Consider the following 13,816-nt stretch of genomic DNA (forward strand, 5'->3'; position numbering starts at 1 on the left):
ATGAGCAGGGGCCAGGTGGGGGACTCTGCTAGGCTGCGGGTCCTCACGAGTCCCAACTACCCCCCCTCAACACCAATGTCCAGTCGCTCACCTCCAATGCCGCTTCGGCTACTTCCACTGCTGCGAGCCCTGCCGCAGGTCAGTTCTGGCAGCCGGTCGGTTTTCACGCCGCAGCACACAGCCGTTTCAGCGCTGACGTCTGCGATAACGGGGGCCAAAAACAGGTTAAGCGGTCCGACTGATGTGCCTGTTTCGCCTCTGCCGTGGGTTGATTCCGGCAGCGAGCCGGCACTTGCGCCAGCCGTTTGTCGCACACGCACGCGTCTCCTCAGGGATGCCTGCCGCACCTGGACTAAAGCCCGCGTGGAAGTAGAAGATTCTCAGCTGTGACTCACAGCCTCACCACCTCGCGCTAGGTTGCGACGGGGGCCTGAGCTACGGGCTGGGAAAGCACTCAGCACTCCTCCCTCCTTGTCCTCCTCGGTCGGACGGGCGCAGGACAGTTCCGGGAAATTCTCGGCGCTTCCAGGGCAGCTCCGAGACGTTGCTATCAGCCGCAAACAGCGACCGTGGTTCGGGAGAGCGAAGCTACCACGCTTGCTGCCCGGCTGCTCCCACTCCTGCTTGCTTGCACCCGATCGTGAGCACGAAAACACTCAGGTCATAGGTGTAACCAAGGCCTACCAGGGGCTGTAGCATGTATTGTGCCACCCCTGGCTGGCCACTCAAATAGACACAACTGGCTGATCACTCAGCTGGGGCAAGGTCGTGTAATCACCCCTTGCTTAGGAGTAGTATTCCTATACCTACTTACATATAGACACATAGTAACCAATAAGTCACTCCTATGGCAGGCCTTAACAATCCTGAAGGCAGAGTGCTTGGTTATGTGTGAGATGGTGCTCTAGCATGAGCTGAGCCTGTCTGCAGCTTTCGGAACCATGTCCTTATAGCTGTTCTATGATATTGCCATACCATATACTCTGCATTATGAACCTCGCGGTTAAATGCTAACTTTGGTTTGGCTTTATCCAAACATGTCGTGTAAGGTGCCATACGCTTTGGAATACTACCCCCTCGCAAATTCTGGCGACAGGGGTAGCATTCCACCCTTCTAGAGGGAGAAGACATGTTAGTTCTGACTATCCCGGTTAAAGTTAACCAGAGCCCCAGCATCACAAAATGGATGGAACTGCCACAGACACAAGTCTGGCCTCCTGCTGCTGGGAGTCCTTCTAGACACGGAGGTTTGGACAATAGGTTTCCTGCTTGGGGAGGTGCGAGCACCACTCCAGACAGGAGGATGTGTATTGGGACAGGGAGGGCTGAATAGAATCAGACACTGCCTGGAGCACTCTAGGTGCTCCATGCATACCCCAGTTCAAACCGGTTGCTGGGGCACTCCAGTCCCAGCTTTGGCGCAAAACTGCACAAAGGAATGGGGGTGTAACCACCCCCCTACCTGGTCCCACCCATAGGAGGGACCTAGTGACCAAACCAGCCCCCTTTAGTTGTATAAAGGTAGGAGCTGACCCAGGAGATTTTAGATTAATCCTGGAATCGATTTGAACTGAAACTCTGGACCCTTCGACATTCACCAGAGCTGAAGACTGAAGAATCTCCCTTGTGGCCAAGAAGTGACCACCCTGGGCAACCAGGCACCATCCGGCAACTCAACGGCTTGCTTTGTCCCTGTTCCCGCCGGAACCCGAGCACAGAGCCGGACGAGACCTAGACTCCCGGACCTCTCTGACCCCACTGCTATACTCCAGCACAGCTGAGCCCCGTGGAAGGTGTCTGAAACCATGGAAGCAGGCAACTTGGAAAGTAGTCAACCTGCTAACAGCGCAGCTCCTGAGGTCCCCTTGAAGCTGTGCACTGGTGAGTGAGACACCCCGACACCGAGCTCTACCTGCACCGAAGACCAGCCCCCCACACTCCACGAGATCTGCGTGGGGCCCTTCTGCTTGTGTTCTGCTAGACGCGTTGTCCGGTTGCTGGCCCGTTGGCTAGTAGCCCCCTGGCGACGATCCTTTTGAAACTCCATTGCTGGTCTGGTTGCTCCAGACTGGCCCTTGCTTCCCTGAAAAGTTGAAGTACCTCAGACCCTCCGGGTCTGCACCAGAAGCATTTTGTGTATCCTGCGTGGGTTGCCTTTGCTTAGGCTTGTTGGCTCCGATCTTGAAGCCGACCCCTCCATCTGCGAGAACCTTCGTGGGACAGCTCCTCTCCAGTACCTGGTCGTCCTCGACGCCTCCTGGTCCGCGTGCTGCAACGACAAGCTTCCCCCCAGCACCTGATTGCTCCTAGACGACGTCTGGTTCCTTCCTGGTTCCACCCGGTCACTGGCTAGTGACCTAGACTCTGTCCCCTTTGCTTTAAGGTCTTCTTCAACTCCGATCCACCCTTGGATCCACCGGGACATCTTCCTCCTGGTCGCCTGCAGCATCTTTCTTCACAGGCTCCATAGACGTCAACGGCAAAACCCGACACATCTTCACACCTATGCACCCGCTTCCTGTGGGTGAGGTAACGCGAATACTTCGGTGCTCTCAAGGGTATTAACTATCCAAGTGTCTAGGATTTTAGTTGTTTCCTTCTAGCTAGACCGGACGTGTCCTAAATATTGACTCTCGCATGAGTGTACTGACACTGCACGCGCCACCTGTGGGCCTCCTACTCCTAACCTAAGGGTCAGATAGTGTAGCCCCAGCTATTCTCTGGGCCCTAGGCCTCTTCCTTTCCCAAGTCGTGGTTCTTATACCACTTACTTAGTATACAGTTTTACGTGCCCCTTAGGGCCGAACTGTAAATTGTGCTATATAAAGTATTTCTAAGTGTAACTTGATATGTGCTTTTGCCTCTGATCTCATAAAGAGTTCAGAGGAGTGTGTTAGTGAATAAATACATATATATTTTATATATATCCTGTTTGGTGTCCTTTCTTTTGGTATTCAAGGGGTTACATATGGTAAAACAGCTGGCTTTACACGCCCTCAAGAGTCTTTTAGCCTAAGACTTTTCTGTCCACGCTACCTCTAGGATAGCTGGTCTATAAGGTTGACTTTACAACCATCACCATAAGGGTTGTTTGGACTGCTGCAAGGTGTTGACTAGAATACTGAACATCATGTACCAGGCCAACTTCTCACAACCAGTGTTTAAGAATTCACTCAAGATCATTTTATTCGCATTCAAGGAAGTTAAGGTATTCTGTTTAGGGCAAATCGTTGCATTTCAGTTAATCCTTCAAACAATGGGCCAATGCAAGCTTTTGCCTCATGGAAAAAAATCGGTCACCTAACAAGGTAGAATAATGTGATATTGTTCTGCTTAATTGTAACTGGATTTTTTCTTCTTACAGCTCTCCAACATGCTGGGAAGCACATGGAAGACTGCATTGTATCTTCTTACACAGCACTTCTTCTTGGTTGCCTTTGCCAAGAAAGTCCGGTATGTTATTTGTGTTTGTGGATCATTTGGGGCTCTCTCAAATTTCTGTTCAACTGTCAATGAAGAAAATATTTCCTTCCATAAGTTTGGCAAATTGGAATTGATTTTATTTTGTAAATATTTTTTGAAACACTATACAAACATGAGACGTTTTGTCAAATTATGTTTTAATTTGTAATAAGGGTCCTATGTGAGTACTAGCAGTTCAGTGCCACTGGATTTATGCAATTCTGCTGCTATCGCTCGGATAGTTATGGATTTGCAGCCAAAACTGTTTCGAACTAAAATTTGTCAAAAGATACAAAAAATGCAGCAACACGTTTCAGTGCAAAGGAAGGCTCTTCCCAAATGTTGACTGGTCATCTTTTCAGTTGATTACTGATGGGTGTGTGTTAGTCTGGTACGAATGAGGCAAAACCTTTGACCACAGTGTTAACGTGATTAACAAGCATTTTCAATGTAATAAGACTCGCTTTGGTAGCGTTTGAGATTAGCATTGTAAATGACAATTCCTTTTATTTATGTTTTTTTAACTCAACATATTTAAAAGGCATTATTTTTAATGCCAAAAGCTCAGACTCTCTCAAATGGGAGAGCACTTTAAGGTTGGCCACGCTCCCTTCTTTAGACGCTGATCACCATATTCAGGTTAGTGAGCATTATCTAAACAAAAGGGGATGGCAATATTCAAGTGAAAGCGCATGTGGTGCGCTCCCACACATAGCAAAAATAAAATGATTAATTTAGAAACGTTATGCAGCACCACCTCTGAAGTGAAATCTATTAATTAATAAAAATAAATAAGTGCAGCCACTAATGTGAAAGCGGCTGCTTGTAAAATAAATAATTAAATAACCGCAGCTGTTAAACTGAAAGTGGACTACGCCGTAAATTGAATAAGCGCGCCACTATAGTTAAAGCGGACCACGTAGCAATGTAAATAAAAACAGTAGTCATAGCATGTGGCGTGCTGCAATGTCGTTGGAGGAATGGGGGAAGAGCATTAAACAAAATAATGCTCACCAACTTATATAGCAGACTATTTTGCAACAGTGAAAGATCCAGTCAGTATGGTCAGTAACAAATTGAGACAAGGCAGTACCAAGGAGGGACTAGCAAGCCTACTAACTACTCTGAAACCAGCGTTTATGAACGACCATGACACAAGCCAATCAAAAATATGGGCGAAGAGTGGGCGGGCTTCAAACCCATACTCCATTACTGCATGCCCCGCAGCAGCGCATGAGCTGCCCAGGCTCGACCTAAAAAGAACTAAATAATGAAGTCATTATGTCACAAAATCTGTTGCATTGTCCACTTAATTTTCCTTTTCTTGCAGCATAGCATAGTATAGTTAACAGTGCCACATATTCTGATAGATACATCTGCCAGTGGATTCCTCACCTTGTGAGTATCCCCCTTGCGTCAGCAACGTTCGGAAAATTCTTTGTAGCACGCCGGCGTGGACGACGTCATAGGAGCACGGCATCGCGCGTGACTCCGACTGACGTCACCGACACCATATTAGGCCTACGTCGGCGTGATGACATCAGTTCCCTTTTTTCTGCGTCGTCGATGCTAAGGGTTTCTGGGATCTTCTGCGATTCAGATAGTGACTTTGTTGCTATTTGTGTGTTACTGTGTTTTTGTTCTTCGTCGAAGATGTCGTCGAAGAAGACTGGGTTTAAGCAGTGCGGCTCGTGTGCCCGGATGATGTCTATGACAGATCCTCATGACGATTGTTTGTGGTGTCTGTCTGGGTTCAGACCATGATGTTAAAGGCTGCCGATCCTGCTTTAAAATGAACCCTAAAGCCCTACGAGAACGAGAGGCAAAACTTCTGCTGGCAAAGGTGAAAGGTAAAGAAGCCAAGAGATCTTAGAGATCAAGATCTAGGCGCTCGAGATCGAAACAGAAGTCTCGATCGAAATCGAGGTCGAGGGCCAGATCGGATTCAGCATCGAGGTCGGCTTCGGGACATGCTTCGGGTTCCTCGAAGAAAAAGCACAAGAGGAAGAAGCATAGTTCAAGGCATCATTCTGGGTCATCGGACTCGAAGAGGAAGTCTTCTTCTCGAAGGCATAAAAAGGATTTTGTGTCTCCTTCTCCTGTTTGTGAGCCTGAAGCTGGTGCTTCGCCTGCACGATCTTGAGAGGAATCTCCTGATCCAGAGCTGGAACCGAATCCGGATTCGTGTCAGTCTTCGGAGCATGAAGAAGACTTCGAGATCCCTCGGGCACCGACTCTGGTGGATAGCCCAGTGGGTGAAGAGAAGCCGAATCCGGAGCAGCCTCCTTCGGAGCAGCCATTGGGTTTGTACCCTCCCTTTCCTGGTCCTGGTCAGGACCCCTCGCATTTTCTAAATGCCATGTTTGGCGTATATGCGAGGTCATAGACTCCGCACACGGCTTCGCCGGCTCCGGAGCGACCTCGGGATTTGGATCGGGGTTCGACGCCAGTTCCGGCTTCCCATCCTCCAACTGTTCCAGTTCCTCGTTGGACGCCGGCTCCGACTCTGTCGGAGTCATTACCGGATCCGACGACTTCGGTTCGTATGGAGTTGTCGAGGCGTGGAGCCCAACGTCTCCTGGAGGAGAAAGAATATGAGGACCCTGATGTGGAGGAAGGAGAACTTCAGGAGCAGGAGGATTTATTTGTGGATCTCCATAGTGCAAGTGATCTTGAACTTTCTCCAGAGTGGGGGTTGCCTACAGTTTCCGACACACCCTCTAAGGATGTGGCGCCGTACTATGTGGTAATTACAAAGGTTGCTGAGCTGCTAAATTTGACTTTACCTACAGTGGAGTTCAAATCTAATATCCTCGCGGAGGTATTGCATTCGCCTTCTTCAGCTGTTGAACCTACTCTGCCATTCACGGAGGCTCTGACAGAACCAATTTTGGAGGTATGGAAAAAACCATTATCTGCTCCTGCGGTGTCCAGATCAGTGGCGAGGCGATATAGGGTAGCACCTGGTGACCCTGATTTCTTGTCTACCCATCCTTCGCCAGAGAGTCTGGTGGTGCAAGCCACTTGTTCGAACAGGTCAGCAGGCTATTTTCCCCAGGTACCTGGAGATAAAGACTCAAAAAAATTGGATCAAACTGCTAAAAAGGTTTTCTCATCAGGTAGCATGGCTCTAAAGTCCACAAATGCTACTTGCCTGCTGGGCAGATATGTGCATGCCTTAATGGATTCGGTAAAGCAATTATCAGCTAAGCTTCCGGAGGACGATAGAAAGAACTTTAATAAAGTTGTCACTGACACTCAGGCTGCAGCCCGCCAGGTTATTCAAAGTGGCATGGACACGGCGGACTCTGTGGCAAGGATAATGGGTTCTTCAGTGGCCACCAGAAGAGCCGCTTGGCTAAAATCTTCTGAGTTTTCAGCTGACGTTCAGGCTACTCTTATGGATTTGCCTTTTGACGGCTCTGGCCTCTTTGGAAAGAAAGCGGATGTGGCATTGGAGAGGTTGAAAGACAGCCGGGCGACGGCTAGATCTTTAGGCCTGCAAACAGGAGGCTCTACCACCAGGAAGTACAGAGGCTTTGGGAGGTCCACTTTTCGTCCCTATAAACAATGCCAGCAATAGCACTAACAACAGAACCCCTTGTATAAATCATGCAGAGGTAGACAAAGGGGTCGTGCCCGTGGTCGTCAAGCCTCCGCCTCCACTTCCTCCTCTAATACCCACACCCCACCTACATTAGCAAAGCAGCCCTAGATCCACCATTCCGGATCATGCGGGTCCGGTAGGGGGTCGGTTTACTCATTTTCTACGGGATTGGGAATTGGTTACATCAGATCTTTGGGTTCTCAATCTCGTAGAAAATGGGTATGCACTTCCTTTTCAGGAGATCCCTCCCAATTACCCTCCTTGCCAAGGTTATTGTTCGGAGGACCACCTGCTTCTCCTGAGCCTGGGGAAAGTCCGGAATGGGAGAGGGGTGTAACCACCCCCCTTCCTGGTCCCACCCATGGGCAGGACCTAGTCGCGTGCCAGCCCCTTTCCTTAGTATAAAGATAGGAGCGGGCCTCCTTCCAAATTAGATCATCTTTGAATCCTGAAACTACTTTCCACGAAAGGAACTCAAGACTTCTTCCTAAGATTTCTCCCTTGTGACTAAGGAGTAGTCACCCTGCATCTGTGGGCACCAACTAAGAACACTGCGGTTTGCTGCACGTCCTTCCTCCGGAATCCGGCCGACCAGCACGACGAGACCCGGCTTCCCTGGCACCTCTGACCTCTACCTACATCGTCAGCTCAGATGAGATGCGTGGGTGTGACGAGACCTCGAGGGACCGGCCATCTTCAGAACTGCACGACGCTTATCCAGCACGACCGCCGAGGGATCCTCGAGTGAGTGCTTTGGGGTTCGAGAAGCCCTAATCCTGAGCAGCTCCAGCACCGAAGTCCAGCCCCCCAGCATCCAGGAGATCTGCGTGGGGCCCTTCTGCTCTTTGCTGCTCACCGCGTTGTCCGGCTACTTGCCTGCTGGCTTGTGGCCCTCTTGACGACGCACCACGACGACAACACCGCTGGTCTGGTTGCTCCAGACTGGCCCTTGCTCCCCTCCAACAGAGGAGCACCCCGGACCCTCCTGGTCCACTCCAGACGCCATCTTGAGTCCACCGCGTGGGCTTGCATTTGCCAAGAGTTGTTGCCCCAATCCTGGGTCCAGCGACGTCGACAGCAGATACCTTCGTGGGACAGCTCGCACCTCCATCCTGGTCGCCGACAACGCCTCCTGGTCCGAGAGACTGCAGAGCCCAGCGTCGCCCACTCACCTGGTCGAGGTGACTTCGTCCGGTGCCATCCTGGTGCCCATCTAATCACTGGCTAGTGATTCAGGACTTGGTCCCCTCTGCTTACAGGTATCCTCCATCATCGATCCAGGCTTGGATCCCTCCGAATCTCTTCACTGGTCGCCTGCCAGTAACTTCTTCTTTCAGGCTCCATAGACTGCAACGAGGATTCCCGACGTCTTTTCAGACCATGCAGCCGCAGCCCCTGGGCTAGATAGCCTGAGCATTTCGGTGCTCCAGCATAGCTTAACTATCCAAAGGTCCAGATCCTTTTTCGTTTCAGCTCTACCTTGTCGGATTCGTCCGATAACACTAACTTTACGAAATCTAGCATCCATAGACTTTGTCCCGCATCCCGCGTGAGAGTGCACACTCTGCACCCGATCCCCCTAGGTCTCCTGCTAGTAATCTGAAGGTTCAGTAGTCCAGTCCTAGCGATCCTAAAGCCTATGAGAGTAGTACTTACCTGCTAGTAATTTCGCATTCCACTTTTAGAGTATATGGTTTTTCGTGCCCCTCGGGCATATGTGTAAATTGTGCAACTTAAAGTATTTTCGTAAGAGCTTTGTATTGTGCTTAGCACCCTGTCTTCATAAAGAGTCCAGGGTTGTTGTGTTCTAAATAAATAACTGTTTATTTTCATAACAACTTGTGTGGTGGTGTTCAAGGGGTATATGTGATGGTATAACAGCTGGCTTAACATGCCCTCTAGAGTCTAGCCTAAAGACTGCTCTTGTCCATACTACTAGGATAGCTGGTCTACGGTTGACTTACAACCAATCATCAATAAGGGTTGTTTGGACTGATACAGAGTGCTCACTAGAATAGTGAACATTCTATATCAGGCCAACTTCTCACAGTAAGAAGTTGGCCTGGTATATGATGATCACTATTCTAGTGAGCACCCCGCACCAGTCCAAACAACCCTTATGGTGATAGTTGTAATGTCAACCTTATAGACCAGCTATCCTAGTGGTAGCATGGACAAAGCAGTCTTAAGCTAAACTCAAGAGGGCATGTGAAGTCAGCTGTTTTACCATATGTAATACCTTTAGTACCAAATGAAAGGACACCACACAGTATATATATATAAAATGTTATTTATTTCTAGACAAACCCTCTGAACTCTTTGAGGTCAGAGGCACAAGCACAATACAAGAAATTCAATTAAAATACAATAAGTTGCACAAAAAACAGTGGGTCCCTAGGGGCACGCTAAGCCATATACTAAAATAGCGGTATAAGGACCACTACACGGAAAGTGAATAGACCTAGGGCCTAGGGAATCGCTGGGGCTACGCTGAGCTACAAAGAGTTAGGAAGCAGGAGGCCCACAGGATGCTTGTGCAGTGTCTAAACACACACGCGAGTTACCATAGAGAATGAATGGGAACGTAAAAGATGGAAACTAGTTCTTTTAGGGCACTTCTGACTGGACTCTGTGAAAGTTACTTGAAACCTAGACAGTTGGATAGTTGATACCCACAGGAGTACTCGCGTTACCTCACCCACAGGAAGCGGGTGCATAGGTGTCAAAGTGTGTCGGGTTTGGTCGTCGAATCCTATGGAGCCTGGAAGAAAGATGCTGCAGGCCACCAGGAGAGAAGTGTCCGGGTGGAGCCAAGGGTGGATCAAAGATGAAGAGGACCTGAAAGCAGAGGGGACAGAGTCTGGGTCACTAGCCAGTGACCAGGAAGGAACCAGGCGATGTCGTGAAGCAATCAGGTGCTGTCGTGAAGGTCGTCTCTGCAGCCACGTGGACCAGGAGGCGTCGACGACGACCAGGAGTCTGGCACGGACTGTCCCACGAAGGCTCTTGCTGACGGTGGTGTCAGCTTCAGGATTGGAGTCAACAAGCCTTGGTAAAGGCAACCCACGTAGGAAACTAAGTTGGCTTCTTACTCCCACCAGTGGGGTCTGAGGGGCTGCTTCTTTTGAGGGAAGCAGGGGCAGTCTGGAGCCACCAGACCAGCGGTGAAAATTCAAAGGTTCGTCGCCAAGATGGCCCCTAGCCAACGAGCAATTGACCGGGCAGACGCGTCGAGCAGGAAAATGCAGAAGGGCCCCACGCAGAACTCGTGGCGTGTGCAGGGCTGATCTTCGGTGCAGATGATGCTCGGGGCTGGGGCTTCTCAATCCCCAATGCACAGCTTCTCGGGTGCTGCACAATTAGCAAGTCGCAGACTTTTCAAGCTGGCCGGTCCCACGTCTCTCGTCGCCTCCACGGGTCTCAGCTCTGCTGGGACTGTGGATCGGGCTGTTGGAAGTCTGGAAGTCCGTATTCTCGTCAGGCTCTGTGCTTGGGCTCCGGCGGGACCGTCGACAAAGCAAGCCGTTGATCGCTGGATGGTGCCTGCTTGTGCAGGGTGGTCACTCCTTGATCACAAGGGAGATTCTTCAGTCTACTTCTTGCAAAGTAGATCGTCGAAGGTCCAGAGTTTCGTTTCAGAGTTTCAGTCAGGATTAATCTAAAGTCTTGGGACTCAACTCCTACCTATATACCAAATCTAGGGGCTGGATTACACCCCTTTCCCTTTGTCCAGTTTCGCGCCAGAGCTGGGGCTGGAGTGCCCCAGCACCGGTTTGAACTGGACCATGCCTGGGTCACCTTGTGTGCCCCACGCAGTGTCTCATTTCTATCAGGCCTCCCTGCCCTAATACACAAGAGCCTGTTTGGGGTGGTGCTAGCACCTCCCAAGACAGGAAACCTACTGTCCAAGCCTCCCTCGCTGGAAGGACTCCCAGCATCAGGAGGTCAGACTTGTGTCTGTGGCAGCAGCATCCATTATGTGATGCTGAGGCTCTGGTTAACTTTAACCGAGAATAGTAGGAACAACATGTCTTCTCCCTCTAGAAGGGTGGAATGCTACCCCTGTCACCAGAACTGGCGAGGGGCTAGTATTCCAAAACGTATGACACCTTACTCGACATGTTTTGATAAAGCCAAACCAGAGTTCGCATTTAACCGCGAGGTTCCTAATGCACTTAAGAGTATATGGTATGACAATATCCTAGAACAGCTATAAGGACATGGTTCCGAAAGCTGCAGACAGGCTCAGCTCATGCTAGAGCACCATCTCACATAAAACGCACTCTGCCTTCTGGATTGTTAAGGCCTGCCATAGGAGTGACTTTATAAGCGTATATGTGTCTAGATATAAGGTTAGATATAGGGATACTACATCTAAGCAAGGGGTGATTACACCACCTTGCCCCAGCTGAGTGATCAGCCAGTTGTGTCAATTTGGGTGGCCAACCAGGGGTGGCATAATACATGCTGCAGCCCCTGGTAGGCCTTGGATGCACCTATGCCCTGGGTACCTATAGTACACTGTACAGGGGCTCATAAGGTGACCCAGTATCCAATTGGAGATGTACCTAGGGTACATGGAGTCCATTTTAAAGTGAGAGCAGATAGCCTGGGGCCCTGATTAGCAGGATCCCAGGCCAACTAAGTCGAAAAACCAGCTAAACACTAGGCAAAAATCTGGGGTAACCATAGTCTGGTATCCACCTTCCTACAGACATCTCTTTCTACTTACTAACCCAATCATCACACTTGCAGGCAAAATACTCTGGGGATGGAGTCAATGCGATCTTTGCTAAAGCATGACTCTACAGCTCTATATGCCAAGAAGAGATGCATACTGGGTAAGTAGCATTTTTCTTATTCTGCACACAATTAGTAATGGTGAAAACACAACTTACGAAAAATCCCACACCAATTTTGAACAAAAAGATATATGTAATACGTTTTGACACCTGAACAACAAACATCCAATCACTACAACCAAAGAAATGAAATTTTAAAGTTTTTAGTAAATATTTGCACATAAAAGATCAAAGTGCTGACTGTGGGCAGCGAGTTCAGTGAGGCAAGGCAGCTGTAAGTGTCTGAGGAGGAGATATCGTCATCGGAGAGCGTCTGAACAAAGTTGCAGTGAAAATTTCTACTTTTGGACTTTATCTCCTCTTTGGAAGTCTCCATCTGGATGAAGTGCAGGCTGTAGCTGACAAGGTCTCCACGCAGAATACCCCTTCAGTGAGGTGCCACTGAACATGATTTACTGCTGCCAAGAACAACATAGCGGGAGTGACTGCGAAGTCAGGCCAACCGACGATACACCTTGGGAGCATCTGCAAGTAGGTAGGTCCTGGTCTCCTGTTGGTTCTCAGAGCACTTTATACCTGAAATTTCTTATGTATCATTTCTTGGTTTTGACTGTTTGGACATCTATAGAACCACTCCTGTTGGTCAAGGACTGGGTTAGCACCACTTGGAGGCTAGAACACACTTTAGGAGATGCTGAGACCAAGTTTTTAAAGCTTTTTGTGTGTATATAGCTAAGAACAGGAGGCCAACCAACTAGCCCTAGAGCAGGGCTGAGACTGCTGCTCGCCGATCCACTATGAAATGGGCTACCCAACATAGGTCTGGAACTCTGGCTGCTGCAGTGGGATTGGATAAGACTACGTCGAAAAACAACCTGATGAAACTGCTTGTGAAAAAGACCTCCTTTTACCGACTCAACTTTGAAAATGGTTGCTAATACTTCGGATGTGACGCAATATTTTAAAAATTGAGGAAAATACCTCCTGTGTAAAAGATTTGGGCTCTGACTCTAGCCTGACCTTACTGAAGGTCTGGGGTTAAGCGTGAAGAATGGGACTGCTTTAAATAGTGAATAGTAATTTGGATCCCTCCCATCCCCCAGACTCTGGTTGTTAAGAAGGCACTTTCTGTAGACTGTATTAGTTCAACAGCAAATATCCTCAATGCTAGAGCTGCCTCCCATTCTTCCTCAATGGAAACTTTGATAGCAGCGATATTAGCAAAGCAACATGCATTGCTTCACAGATTCGAGCGCCCGGGGGACATATGATTGGGAGGGGTGGAGTAGAGCGTGAATCTGATGATGATTTGTTTTCCCTCAGACTATTCAAGTAGATCTTGAGAAGAGGCATCTGATTTTAGCGGCAGTCTTCTGGGAAAGCTGCCTCGGGAAGTGTAACAAGCGAAGGAAGCAGCCTTGGGGGAGCAGATTGGTATATGTGCAATGGGGCAATTTGGCAGATAAACTGATTATTGGGTTTCAGCTGATGTATGGCTAACCTTGTGATTAGCTTTTCTACAAAGTCTCAAAAAACGGTGGCAAATCGACCTGAAGGACAGATTTATTAATTTGCCATATAGTAGAAATCAAAGGATTTCAGATAAATCATGCATTAGCTCAAATATTTAGGGCCTAAATTATAAGAATAAAAGAGCAAGAGCCACCCTTGCCTTGAAAATTATGCAGTCTGATATAGTTTGTATTCCGGAGATCCATCTCCATTGGGGTAAGAGAGAACTTTGACGGAATTGGGCCTAATGGTATGTGTTTTCACCCAACAAGGCATAACATGTCAAATGGTTGCAGTTCATGCAAAGGACCATACTTGTATTGTAGCCCTATGACTAGTAGATATTTAAGAACAATGGGCTTTTATAAAATGTAGGACCGGATTTACTTATTTTTTACAATCTATGGGCAAAATATTGATGAGGTGACCATTT

The 13,816-nt window shown here is 48.8% G+C and overlaps 1 protein-coding gene across 2 annotated transcripts in view; it reads left to right on the plus strand.

The window, feature by feature from the left end:
* WAPL (WAPL cohesin release factor) overlaps positions 1-13,816 on the plus strand; it is a 1,140,053-nt gene that overhangs the window by 1,016,858 nt on the left and 109,379 nt on the right. For both annotated transcript variants that reach the window (XM_086922027.1, XM_086922028.1), the window contains exon 17: positions 3,365-3,453. In XM_086922027.1, coding sequence (XP_086778153.1) covers positions 3,365-3,453 — 89 coding nt within the window. The remainder of the gene's footprint in view (positions 1-3,364; positions 3,454-13,816) is intronic.

This window comes from Lissotriton vulgaris, chromosome 5 (genome assembly GCF_964263255.1).
Source record: "Lissotriton vulgaris chromosome 5, aLisVul1.2, whole genome shotgun sequence".
Taxonomy (NCBI): Eukaryota; Metazoa; Chordata; class Amphibia; order Caudata; family Salamandridae; genus Lissotriton; species Lissotriton vulgaris.